This window comes from Lampetra planeri, chromosome 1 (genome assembly GCF_965212315.1).
Source record: "Lampetra planeri chromosome 1, kcLamPlan1.2.h2, whole genome shotgun sequence".
NCBI classification, from domain to species: Eukaryota; Metazoa; Chordata; class Hyperoartia; order Petromyzontiformes; family Petromyzontidae; genus Lampetra; species Lampetra planeri.
The window spans coordinates 38110972-38123271 of NC_136107.1; the positions used below are offsets into that span (position 1 = coordinate 38110972).

Genomic DNA, 12300 nt, shown 5'->3' on the forward strand with positions numbered 1-12300 from the left:
GTGAAACATTAATTGGGAATTTCGATTTAAAGCTTCATTTGTGACTGCAGGGATTCATCTTCTTGGTTCCTTCGGTAAAGTCACGTAGAATGTAAATCATAAAATAATGAAAATAAACATAATAAAATTATTCTCACGACGTTTCGGACACAACGCAAGCAGCCGTCCTCAGGTGTCTTCTCGACAGACCTGTTCTTCACCTGAGGACGGCTGCTTGCGTTGTGGCCGAAACGTCGTGAGAATTATTTTATTATGTTTTATTTTTATTATTTTATTATTTCCATTCTCCGTGACTTTACCGAAAGAACCAAGAAGATTAACTGGGAACTTCCCACGCCGTGTTTGATAGGGGGGGGGGGGGTCATTTGACCATACTTCCCCGCGCGGGTCAATGCAAGTCGGTGAAGTGGGGTTGGCGGGGCGCACCACCAAGTTCGAGTGTCGCTCGCCACTGATGTTCGCCGTGCTCCGGGAATGAAACTAACAGCCGGATTCAGTGCGCTCACCACAGCGCCACCGCTCCCCTCTGAATAGGCAATTTACGATTAATCGATTAATACGATTCTCTCGTTCACGATTTCAAATCGTGCGTGTTGGCGATAACTTTGTCTGCGTGCAGCTGTGCCGGTTATCACGCGACGATTCCTTTAAGGCAGCATCCACGCTAACCCCCAGCTCAGACCGTAAAAACCTATAATCGATTACGCAATCGAATACATTATAGGAATCGCTATAAATCGATACGATCCGAATCGATAGCGGGCGTGCTCGTGACGTCACGGGGTCGGTGACCGCCCCCCCTCCCTTCCCCTCCCTCCCGTGATGCTTCGCGCGCCCCTCGGCCTCTCTTTCCGCCATCGCTGAGGCGCGGTGAGTACCGCGGTCGCCATCCGCTTCGCATCGCGGCCATCCCGGCGTCAGCGTCGCCTCCCGCGCGCCCTCTCGCTCCCCAACACCTCGGCGCGGCGTCCGCGCGGCGAATGGGCGGCCCGATGAGAGCGCGGAGAGCGAACGACGAGCCGAGAGCGGCGGGCGGTGGGGGGAGGGGTGGCTGCCGAGTTGCCGGCGCGGGGCCGCTTGAGATGGCGGCGATGAATGCGCGGGGTGGTGGTGGTGGTGGTCGCGGCTCCAACACTTGTCTCCTTCCCTGCCGCACTAATCGCACCTCCTCGCTCGTTGCTCCCCGTCCGTTCTCGTCTCTGTCGCCACCCGCCTCCTCCGCCACTCGGGGCTTGATTTTACTCACTCGGGTTATCCCTCCCGGCTCGCTTCGGTCGGCTGGAGTTAGGCCGCACGTGAGCCATCGGCCACAGCGATGGGGGAGGCCTTGGTCGTGCCGTGCTACTGGATGTGTGGTCATGCCGGGAGTGGACGGGGCTAGTCACTGGGGGTCGACCACCCGGAAAGTGACCACAGCTGCAATGAAGAAGGCCTTGGCGCGCCGCACGTGTTCGCTTCCCTATCGCCCTGCTGCTGCTGGTGGTGATCGCCACTTGTAGTTTCGTGTCGCTTACGAATTTTCTCCGCTCTCAGACATTTCGTTTGCGTGCTAGTGCCCCGCTTTTCGTGCGAGTTGAGCCGCTACGATCTGCGTGTCTTTGAAGTGAAACTCGTGCGCTTCCCCCCCCCTTCACCCCCACACCGTTCGGCTCTTACGTATTGGCAGCAATATGTCCATGGGCTTAATTCTAATGTCCGAGGTCTGCTGGCCACGAGAGGGGCTTCGGGAGAACCTTTGTGCGAGTCGTTCGTCTGTTCGTCTTCTGTTGACGGAGCGCAGACTACCGTTGCTTGCGACATTGTCTATAGTTTGGGTTGTATGGACGCAGTCGCATTGCGCACTGGCCTGTCCTTTAATTGATCTCTTGAATCTATGTACCTCAGTTTCTGGGCCTCGACTTTGAGTCTCTGTGCGAGTATCTCTGGATGGGTTCGCTCAATAGGTCCGCTCGGCCTCAAATGAGTACCTGGTGCGGTGTGTAAACACCGCCACTAGGTGACAAAGGCGGCCGGGCGTGTTGCTGGCCACCCACCCCCTCGTGTGCTCTACTGGCCCTCATAGGTGCTCGCTAAGGGACTTTCCCTTACAGTCTTAGGGCGATGCGGGGGTACGGGGGGCTGTTAACTGTGGGCCATGGTTGGGATTGGATGGCCACAATTGCACGACTGTAGCTCGACTTTAATTCCCGTTGATGAAGATGTGGTTCAGCATCCACCTCTTGATGTCCTAATGCGGTTAATTGTGACACGAGTGTTTGAGAGGAATGTCAAAGCCAGGAGATGCGATATTTGTCTCGAATTCGTTTTTGTTAAAACCTCGAGATGCAAACATCGCACCTCCAATTAAAATGCATGGTACTGCGGGTCACGGGGGGTGCCTTGTTTTTGAACACGTGTCTCCCTCCTACCCTGGTGTGCGTGCAGCCCCCTGCAGGCAATATGGTGCGCATGAACGTTCTGGCCGATGCGCTCAAGAGCATCAACAATGCCGAGAAGCGTGGCAAGCGGCAGGTGCTCATCCGGCCCTGCTCCAAAGTCATCGTCAAGTTCCTCACCGTCATGATGAAGCACGGTGAGAGCCCCCCCTCATGTCTACATTGGTAATCAATACACTGATAAATGAGGGAGCGGTTTGGGGCAGGGGTGCCAGATATCGCAAACACGCAATGATGAGACATAATCTGCGTTCTTCGCTGATTTCTGATGACCTCATATGCTTCTGAGCGTGGTCACCTATAGTTTGTGCGGATGTATATTTTTTTCAGTTGTATAGCGTCGCGTGTGATTGCTTTTGTAAGTTTGTGGTGAATGGTTGCAAATGTAGGTACATTCTGCTCAACGTGAAATTTATTTGGTTTCCTCTGCCACGTTGATGACTGGAATTATTGGCTGTAAATAATTTTACAGCTAATAATTTAAAAGTAATTATCTTGCAGTGTCAATGATATGTACATTACAGCTCTGTGTGAGGCCACTGCTGGATGAGGCCCTTCCCCCATGCAGTTGCAGGTCGTGGAGGTTATTTGATCATACTTCACGCTAGTCAGGTATGGGTTAAAGGCAGGGGGCTGCATAAGATGTGGGATCAGAGATGTACTGCACAATTACTGATTTTCCTGCCCTGACCACTGCTGGCCTCTACACAGCTCCACAGCCTGTAACAACGAGGCATTCATCGTGGTCACCCACAAGCACTAGGCAGGCTCAAATCCTGCTTTGCTTCTGAGATCGGGCATACTCCAGTTGAATTGTCATAGGCCATGATACACGAGGGTATTTTTTGGCACCAATCGCATTTACTGTGGCAACTTGTGTCGACGTGTATAGCCAATGACGAGGTTTCCTTCGAACAGTGGTCTACAAGAGCACACGAACTTGTGACCTGACTTTGATCTGATTGGAAGTTGTCCACCCAGTGGTCAAATTGGTCCGGATGTATTTACTTATATTGTTTTACAATAGACGACAATGTGGCCACTATTGCAAGTGAAATTGCCAGTAGTAATCTCCCAAGTGTATCGCTGCCTTAAACACCATGGGAAATAGTGTAAACTGAAGGGGGGTCTGTGGGTTTGCCATTTACCATCGATTGTGGATTTATATCTAAGCAGGCCTGCATAACAAGTTGCTGTACATTAAGTCAATTTGTTGATAATCGTGAGCAGACGAAAACCTGAATTCTCTTGAGACTACACCTAAATGGGCAGGGAGTTGACAGCACAGATAACTGGGGGAAGGGAGTTCTATCTCACGGAAGCAGCACTGTAGTGTACTTTGATTCGTAAAACAATGTTCTCTTATTTCTGCAATGGCTTTTGCACGAAACACATCTCGTTAATATTTCAATGTGTTAATTGATATAAAGAGGCTCCAGAGACTTGCGCTTATTGATGTCTCTGCTCAACCAGGTTACATCGGAGAATTTGAGATCATTGACGATCACAGAGCAGGGAAGATTGTCGTCAACCTCACCGGCAGGCTCAACAAGGTGAGAGGTGGACTTTGGTTGCATTACAACTACAACCACGTTTTAATAAAGTAACAATTTACAGCTCCGTCAATGCAACTGGATAAAAGCCTGCTGTCAGCCACGGGTGGGGTTTGGATTTTACTTCACGCTGGTCAGTGTGTTGGTGAAGCCAAGCCCAGGACTGGTTTGGATATAACACCCCACTGGTGTTTGCCATCGCTGGGAATCTTAAGCCATGTCACCAGCTTCATAGTGCAGTGTGCTAACAACTATGCCACAACTCCACATTTTAGAATATGCAATGTTTTTTTACGCTCTTAAATTACTCGGAGTGGGAATATTTTCTCATGAGACACACAACGTCAAAATCGGTCTAGAGTTTATTTGCTGATACAAATGCTGATGAATGTTGGTCTGGAAAGGCAGAAGGCCAATGGGGTAAAATGTAGCGTTTTTTAAATTTACCTAGATACACTGAACGGCATTCTGCTTAATTACGATTTTACCCATAATTCTCCCAAGATAATGCTTTGCAAGTTGTTGTGCAGCCACACAGTAGTAGTACGGGTGTAACCAATGGTGACGGTGTGTTTCCTTTAATACAGTGTGGAGTCATCAGCCCCAGGTTCGATGTCCAGATCAAGGACCTGGAGAAGTGGCAAAACAACCTCCTGCCCTCCAGACAGTTTGGGTGAGTTGGGACTGCTTTTGGCACGGTTGGCTAAGTGCGATGCGAAATAAGTTCTATATACATACATTGCTTGACTTGCTTTAGTATCTTAAGCACGTGGCCTGCTGGCCCAGTGTCCCTTGAGCACGTAGGATTTCTGGCCACATTGTGAGGGTATCTTCTTGGTTCTTTCGGTAAAGTCGCGTAGAGGGGAAATAATAAAATGATAAAAATAAAACATAATAAAATACAATTCCCACGACGTTTCGGCCACAACGGAAGGGATCCGTCCTTGCGTTGTGGCCGAAACGTCGTGAGAATTGTATTTTATTATGTTTTATTATTTTATTATTTCCCTTCTACGTGACTTTACCGAAAGAACCAAGATGATGAATCCCTGCAGTCACGAAAGCTTTAAATTGAAAAATTGTGAGGGTAATTTGCTTTGTTGTCGCAGAAGTATAGTTGTAGACTGACTAACCTAGTTACTAGTTTAATTGCGTGGTTTTAAAGTTTTTATGGAGGCTACTATTTATGCACAGGGTCCCTTGGTTTTAAGATGGGTGTATTAAACAAAGTTTGAGCAATCTTTATTCTGCGATATCATCCTACAAGTCAAACATCGATGTACAGCATTGATTAAATCTTGTTAGACCAATGTGATGGTGATGCAGCTGCAATATTTGTGTGGGGTGTTACAACAGCACGTTTAGTTTGAGGAGCAATTTGAAGAGACACGCAATGATGAGACATAATCTGCGTTCTTCGCTGATTTCTGATGACCTCATGTTTTTCTGAGCGTGGTCACCTTCAGTTCCTGTGCAGATATTATTTTGCTCGTTGTACATCTGTTTGTGGTGAATGGTTGCACATTTAGGTACATTGTGCTCAACTTGAACTTGATTATTCTCCTATTCTATATTTATTTTTGTGCCATTTCAAACTTATTTTGGGGATTATTGAAACACGTTCCTTCGGAGTGGGCAGGTAGGAACTTGGTTGGACAGCGCATTCGTGCGATCCGTGTCACGCGGCGCAAGCTGCGTGGGGCGGCGCGTCACGTGGTGCTGAGCCCGCCCGAAGCGCTCTATGAAATACAAATCGAGGGCGTGGCTATGCACGACAGACATACATACAAATAATCCCTGGTGGGCAGTGTGGAACTGTTGTTCCTACCTGTATTAACTAAATTATTTCACTGTTGCACAATCTAAAAAGCTATTCTACTGGCAGTGTTCATTATGTGCACATCGCAGCCCCTTCATCAAGCCACATTGCTGGATGAGGGCCTGCCCATGCTCTGGGTCTTGTAGCTTATTTGACCATACGTCACCATGCTGGTAGTTCCAGTTGGTGAAAGCAGACATTGGAGCAGAGAAATCTACAGTTTAACTTCATATGTATGTTGAACTTTCACATATGCAGCCAAATGAGACCAATTGATTTTAATGCTGCCCACTACATTTAACAATGTTTTGTGCATGGTGGCCACCCATCTAAGCACTATCCAGGCTCAACCTGCTTAGCTTCCAATATAAAAGCTTAGGTGTATTTTGGGTTATTTGGTTATAGGCAGAATTGTTCACGGTCATTGTCTTGACCTGGTTTTTGCTCTTCAGGGTCCGTGTTACCCTCTGCTTGTTCCCGACTCTGACCACTTCTCTCTCTCCGACAGCTACATTGTGCTGACCACGTCTGCTGGCATCATGGACCATGAGGAGGCGAGGCGCAAACACACAGGAGGCAAAATCCTGGGCTTCTTCTTCTGAGCCGTCCGTGCACTGTGTGGAACAGAATAAACGTCACCATTTACAACTCTCCTGTCTCGTGCGTGCGTTTTAACTTATACTGGCTACTGTTGTAATGCTCGAGTATGAACCATCGGGTCAACTCTGGTCATCCTAGAAGTGGCTTTTGGCTAGCCACCGAACAAAAACAGTCACTGCATCGCTGCATGTTTTCAGATGTGCTTTCTGCAGCAGTCTGGAATGTTCTTTCGATATTAGGGAGCCACTGGAGTTTTGCTAAATTCATCCAAACAAATTTTTTTAAAGCTGCTTTTTGTGTTTAGTTTGTTGTCCTTCCCCTGCACCTCCGATTAGCACGGTTGGCTACGGACAGTACAAAGAAGTTCAATAAATAAAACTAATAAAGTACAATTTCAATGTATTTCGAGATGATAACTACCTCACCTGGTATGCGGAAGATTTCGATCCCAGCCCTGAAGTTTATATTTGGAGTTCTCCCTGTGGTTGCATGGATTTTTCTCCAGGTCTTCCAGTTTTTTCCTCTCCATTTAGAATGAACATGTGTTTAGAGTAGTAATAGGTTTTCTAACCCTTTTATCTGGCAACAAAACTGACACCACAATACTGATAATGTATGCATTTCAAGGACAATGCATACATTACCAGAGGTTTTTTTTTGCATTTTTACCGCAAGTATTGTGGTTGATGCAAACATGATTCCTTGTAAAAAGGTGTCGGTTTTGTCACCAGATGAAAGGGTAATAAACCTATTGCTATATCTTGCTACTGGCAAATGAGGTCTCGTTAGAGTATTTGGCTGCTATATCTTTCCATATCATAAGCCACTTTGAGCTATAATTTATGGCCAGGTAGCTTCTGAATAAAAGCTATAGAGATCAGTGGGCCTTGCCTGTTAAAATAAATAGTTTAGTATTTCATTGAACAAAGTAAAAAGAGACGGCTCAAATCATGTCTGCGCAGTTTCACAAGCAATACAAGCTAACCGAGATTCATGAGAGACCCTAACTTGAAGGAGCTGTTGCAACCTGAAAATACAATGCAGAATACAAACATGCACAGTTCACGTACTAACACATTCCGACAATTATGCTTTGTATACGAAGCGACCACCATGAGATCACATTCAATAACCCATACCACATGATCGTGACCCTTACGTCAACTGACTTCACAGCGTTTGCAGGGACATATCTGCTCCAACATCTCTAAACCAGCACATCCCCTGTTGAAATATCTCATCACCCACACTGCCTACCTCTTGACTCAATGCTCGGCTAGTAGGCACCTGTTCCTTTACCGAGCTGTGGGCTCATGACCAATGTATCCAAGTCTTGATTCTAACGCGAGCCTCGAAACAGGGCCGCTTGTTACTTTGATACACAGGTCATCTTCCTTGACCCCCGTCTAGACTGCTGTGTTCATAAGTGTCCCAGATCAATGCTCCCTTTACAATACCCACCACTCAACATTTGTACCCTTAGCAACTGCTGCCTTTTCGCTTTAAAGCAAGTGCAGAGCAGGGGACGATCCCCACATTTACAGAGCGCACGTGTACTCCCAACGTTGTGCTGACGTTCGTCCGACGATTGCAACCACATGCCACCCGTTGGCCCAATGCTGCGTGCCTTGTGGGTTCAGTGTAAGTGTCGTGCTGCCACGCAATAATTCCGTGGCATGTATTGATTGACCGGTGGATCACAACACGAATTCTATTCACAATAATGGCCTCGTTTTGTGTCCGACCCATTTGTGTTGAGAAAAAAAGAAAATGTGGAAAAAACCACTGGGCCATTTTTGACAGAAACGACATGCTAAGAATACAGCATTCGCTTGCCATCGGAGATGGAGAACGACTCGGGGGGAGGTGTGGGGAGGAGGAGCCACCACAGACGGGCGGGAAGGCAGCCCAGCGGTGAGACGACACGACCAGCAATCGTCCAGGCTCTGTCCTCAATATACGAGGATGTTTTCAGCCAATGAATGAGCTTCAAATCAAGTTTTAATTAATGAGCGCTTATACATGTGGGAGAAACCCCCACCCGTACAAGGGGGTAACGCTCTCCCACACAGGTGGCGGCACCACGGTGACAGGATGTTAGCTACCTCGCCTTGCATACAGAAGGTCGTGGGTTCGATCCCAACCCTGACGCCTGTATATTTGCAGTTTGCATGTCCCTTTTCCGTGGTCGTGTGGATTTGTCTCCAGGTCCTCCTGTTTTATCGCTCCACGTTTAAGAATCAACGTGCGTTTGCTATAAATGTCCGCGTGATAAGCCACTTCGTTGAGTTGACCATTTGGTTAGCTCTGGAAAATAGCTACTAAGTTCAGTGGGGACTTACCTGGGTATGGGACATCGACGCCCATGGGACGGGAGTTTCACAACAGTTGTGCGATCCACCACTGCTGCGTTATAGGCATGGGCCATCGCCACTTTACTAACGAATGAAGAAGGGCAGATGCCCAAAACATTACATGTTTATATATATATATTCCTTTTAAGGCCACAGTGTTATTGACGAACTTGTTGAGTTTTGCAACAACAAGACACATTTTTCAAATATACACATTCCTTCGGAGTGGGCAGGTAGGAACTTGGTTGGACAGCGCATTCGTGCACGACAGACAAATATGCACGACAGACAGACATAATCCCTGGTGGGCAGTGTGGAATCTGTTGTTCCTACCTGTAATATTTAGTGTACATGGCTATATATGAACTAACGTAGCAAATCCTGCGTGCAGAATTCGTGAAAGTAATATTGTAGAGGATTTCTTTTTTGTAATTGCCTCATTTTTGGTGGCGTCACTGACAGTGGTCAAAATGGGCCAGAATGCCCCGGAACGCCGCGGTCGGAGTGAACATTTGAACCCTGTGACTGCGTTCCTGCACGAATCAAGGATGCATTTATTTATTTGACTCGCAGATAGAACCCTAGATTGGCAGATAACCACAGGCACGCACAGAAACCCACAGACACCCACAGACACGCAGACACGCAGACGCACAGAGGCTGACAGACACAAAGACAAAGATCCCCCGTATAGACTTAACATACTTGTAGCAAGTGCTGTAAGCGAGCACCTATGAAGGCCGGCACGGCACACTAGGGGGTGGGTGGCCAGCACCATGCTCGGCCGCCTTTGTCTCCCTAGTGGCGATATTTACACACCGCACTAGGTACTCATTTGGGGCTGAGTCGACCTAGGGGAGGTCCATAACCAGTTCAGATAATCCTCACTGGGTGTTGGCCGTGGGCGGGAATCGAACTCGGGTCGTCGGGTTCGTAGCACAGCACGCTAACCACTACACTACCGCTCCCCGCGCGCACAGATGCTCACAGACACGCACAGACACGCACAGAGACACACAGACACCCACAGAGACACACAGACACCCACAGAGACCCACACATGGAGCGAAGCTCCTGCCCCCCATCCTCCCGATCTAGTGGGGGTTGGGCGGAAGAACGTATGAGTAACCCCCCCCCCCCCGCAGTTATTTCTTCCCATTTCCAGCCCTGGTGTCACAGACGCATTGCTGTGGGTGGGTGGGGGGACCCACTCCAGTCCATCTTTGACGTGCAATAATGCAGTACTACAGCGTTCCTGTGTGCGCAAATATCTTCAAACGATCTCGCGTTGCAGAGAACAAATGATGGAAACTCGCGATTGACGAGAACGCGTGGTTAGTGATGGAACGCGTCGCGTCACGCGCGGCTCGCGAGGATTTGCGAACGTTTTAGAAGAAGAAAAAAAAGCAGCCGAGAGCGGTTCTGACATCGCCGATGAATGCAGATATAAGAACCCGTGTCATTTCAGTGAAATATTGGGAAATATAGAGGAGGCATTGTCCTATTGCTGCGTCTTCGAAACCAAAACCAATTATTTGGCGATGCTGCTGCTACTGGCAGCGGTGCACAGGCATAAACAACAACAACAACAACACGCTCGTAAACGAGCAAAACAAATATTTGATTGGTGACTTTTCGGGCCAATGGCCCTTCCAAATTGCACTTTTGTGCGGCATTGTTTTTGCGGTGTCTCGCGTGTTTTTGCCAAGCGCCACTCTGTGGCCCCCGTTTGAGCGGCAGAGGGCGCTAAAGGCTCGGATTCTCAAACCACGCAGCTGTTGTGAGCACGCAAAGACAAAGATCCCCCGCGTAGCTGTAAAGCCAAGGTTGGGGCAAGTGCTTGGAACGCCGACAAAGCACACCAGTGGGTGGGTGGGCCGGCCAGCGCCACGCCCGGCCTCCCCTCGTCTCCCTAACGGTGATGTTTTGTTCGCCGCACCAACTACCACAGGGATAGACCCAGGACCGGTTCAGATATTGGTGTTTAGCCGTGAGCGGGAATCGAACTCGGGTGGCCAGGTTCGTACTAACCGCTGCACGACCGGACCTCTGTAATCACGCGCGGGTTATAGCCGCACACGAGTTAAAGCCACACAGCTGTTATGCTCGAACCGATAACCGAATAACAAGCAATGCGCCCGATCGAGTAAGCTAAGCAGGAAGCAACTGGAGATATGGACTTTTAAATCTCGATTAAACACTCGTTCATTTAGAACGGCGTCTTGTGTTTAGCTTATTGTCCTTCCCCCGCACGCCTGATTAGCACGGTGGGCTACATGCGGTGCGAAAGAAGTTCAACATACAAAGTTGGGCCAAAGGTTTCCTGGGATGGACCTGATCACCCGAGTTCCATTCCCGGCCACGGCTCCCATCAGCGACAGACGAGTGGTGGCTGAACCAGCTACGGCCCTCAACTTCACCAACAACCCGCACCGAACCGGCGTGGTGAAGTATGGGAAAACAACAACAACAACAACAAAAATCCCGTGGCCGACGTAGCGTGGAGAGGCCCTCATCCAGCGGCGGATTGAGAAAGGGCGCCGAGTGACGGTGGAGAGGAGCGCGATGTGCGGTTTGCGTTGCCCGGTGATCGCATTAATATTAATGTGACACTTTGAATTGCGCCGGGGGGGGGGGGGGGTGCACAGGAAAGCGAGGCCAGGTATAGAGGGGGAGGGGGGGGCTGCAGCCCCAGACCCCCCGAGGAGGGTGACCTCTGCACCCCCCCCCCCCCCAGACGTGCCCCTCCACCACGCGCTAATTCATGAGAACACGAAGACAGCCCCTCCCCCCCCACCGCCAGTACGTACGGAGAACATCACCGCCTCCACAGTTTGTGTGTGTGTATGTTGAACTTATTTGGCACCGTACGTGGCCAGCGGTGCTCATTGGAGGTGCGGGGAAAGGACAACAAACTAACACACACAAAAATAAGTTGCCATAGCTTCAGTGGCTTCCTAATATCGGAATGAAGAGCGTTCCAGACGGCCGCAGAAGCGCATCTGAATGCCGTGGCCGTCTTTGTTCGATGGCACATCCGCTCATTTAATCGTTCCATCTCCCCGGTTTCAGGCGCGTTACATTTCTTGGCTGCGACTTCAGTATTGAACAAATGTGTTTTTTTATTTTACCAGCAAAGACCCACTGAGCTATGTAGCTATTTTTTAGCAGCGACCTGATCACAAATTAAATAATTTGTTCATCACGTGGGAATGTATAGCAGCCAAATGCTCTAAACGCGTGATGTTCATTCTACACGTGGAGGGGAAAACCGGAGGGCCCGGAGAAAAATCAACGCCGCCACGGGAGACAGACACGCAAACTCCAAATATACAGCAGGCGTCAGGGTCGGGATCGAACCCAGGACCACCTGCACACCAGGCAAGGGAATTACCATCTCGCCACCATCCTCACGACGTGTCATGCCCATGCCGACTTAACAGTAAATTTGTCGCCTCGGATGTGCGTATCTTCTCTAATCCAGGTGATCCAGTCTACTCTGCATCAATCCAAGCATGCACCTCTACATGCTTCGGTGT

The 12300-nt window shown here is 49.0% G+C and overlaps 1 protein-coding gene across 1 annotated transcript; it reads left to right on the plus strand.

Moving 5' to 3' along the window:
• The first annotated feature begins 588 nt into the window (after positions 1-588).
• On the plus strand, positions 589-6458 carry RPS15A (ribosomal protein S15a). Its single transcript, XM_078600265.1, has 5 exons — positions 589-870; positions 2425-2572; positions 3909-3988; positions 4576-4661; positions 6316-6458. Exons 2-5 carry the CDS (start codon positions 2440-2442, stop codon positions 6407-6409), a joined length of 393 nt encoding a protein of 130 aa, XP_078456391.1. The 5' UTR covers positions 589-870; positions 2425-2439; the 3' UTR covers positions 6410-6458.
• The last annotated feature ends 5842 nt before the right edge of the window (positions 6459-12300 follow it).

Bases quoted from the DNA above. Each gene is read 5' to 3' on its own strand.
- RPS15A (XM_078600265.1), top strand. From the start codon at position 2,440: ATGGTGCGCATGAACGTTCTGGCCGATGCGCTCAAGAGCATCAACAAT. The intron at 2,573-3,908 runs GTGAGAGCCCCC...CTGCTCAACCAG, and splicing joins CACCGTCATGATGAAGCACG to GTTACATCGGAGAATTTGAG. The intron at 3,989-4,575 runs GTGAGAGGTGGA...CCTTTAATACAG, and splicing joins TCACCGGCAGGCTCAACAAG to TGTGGAGTCATCAGCCCCAG.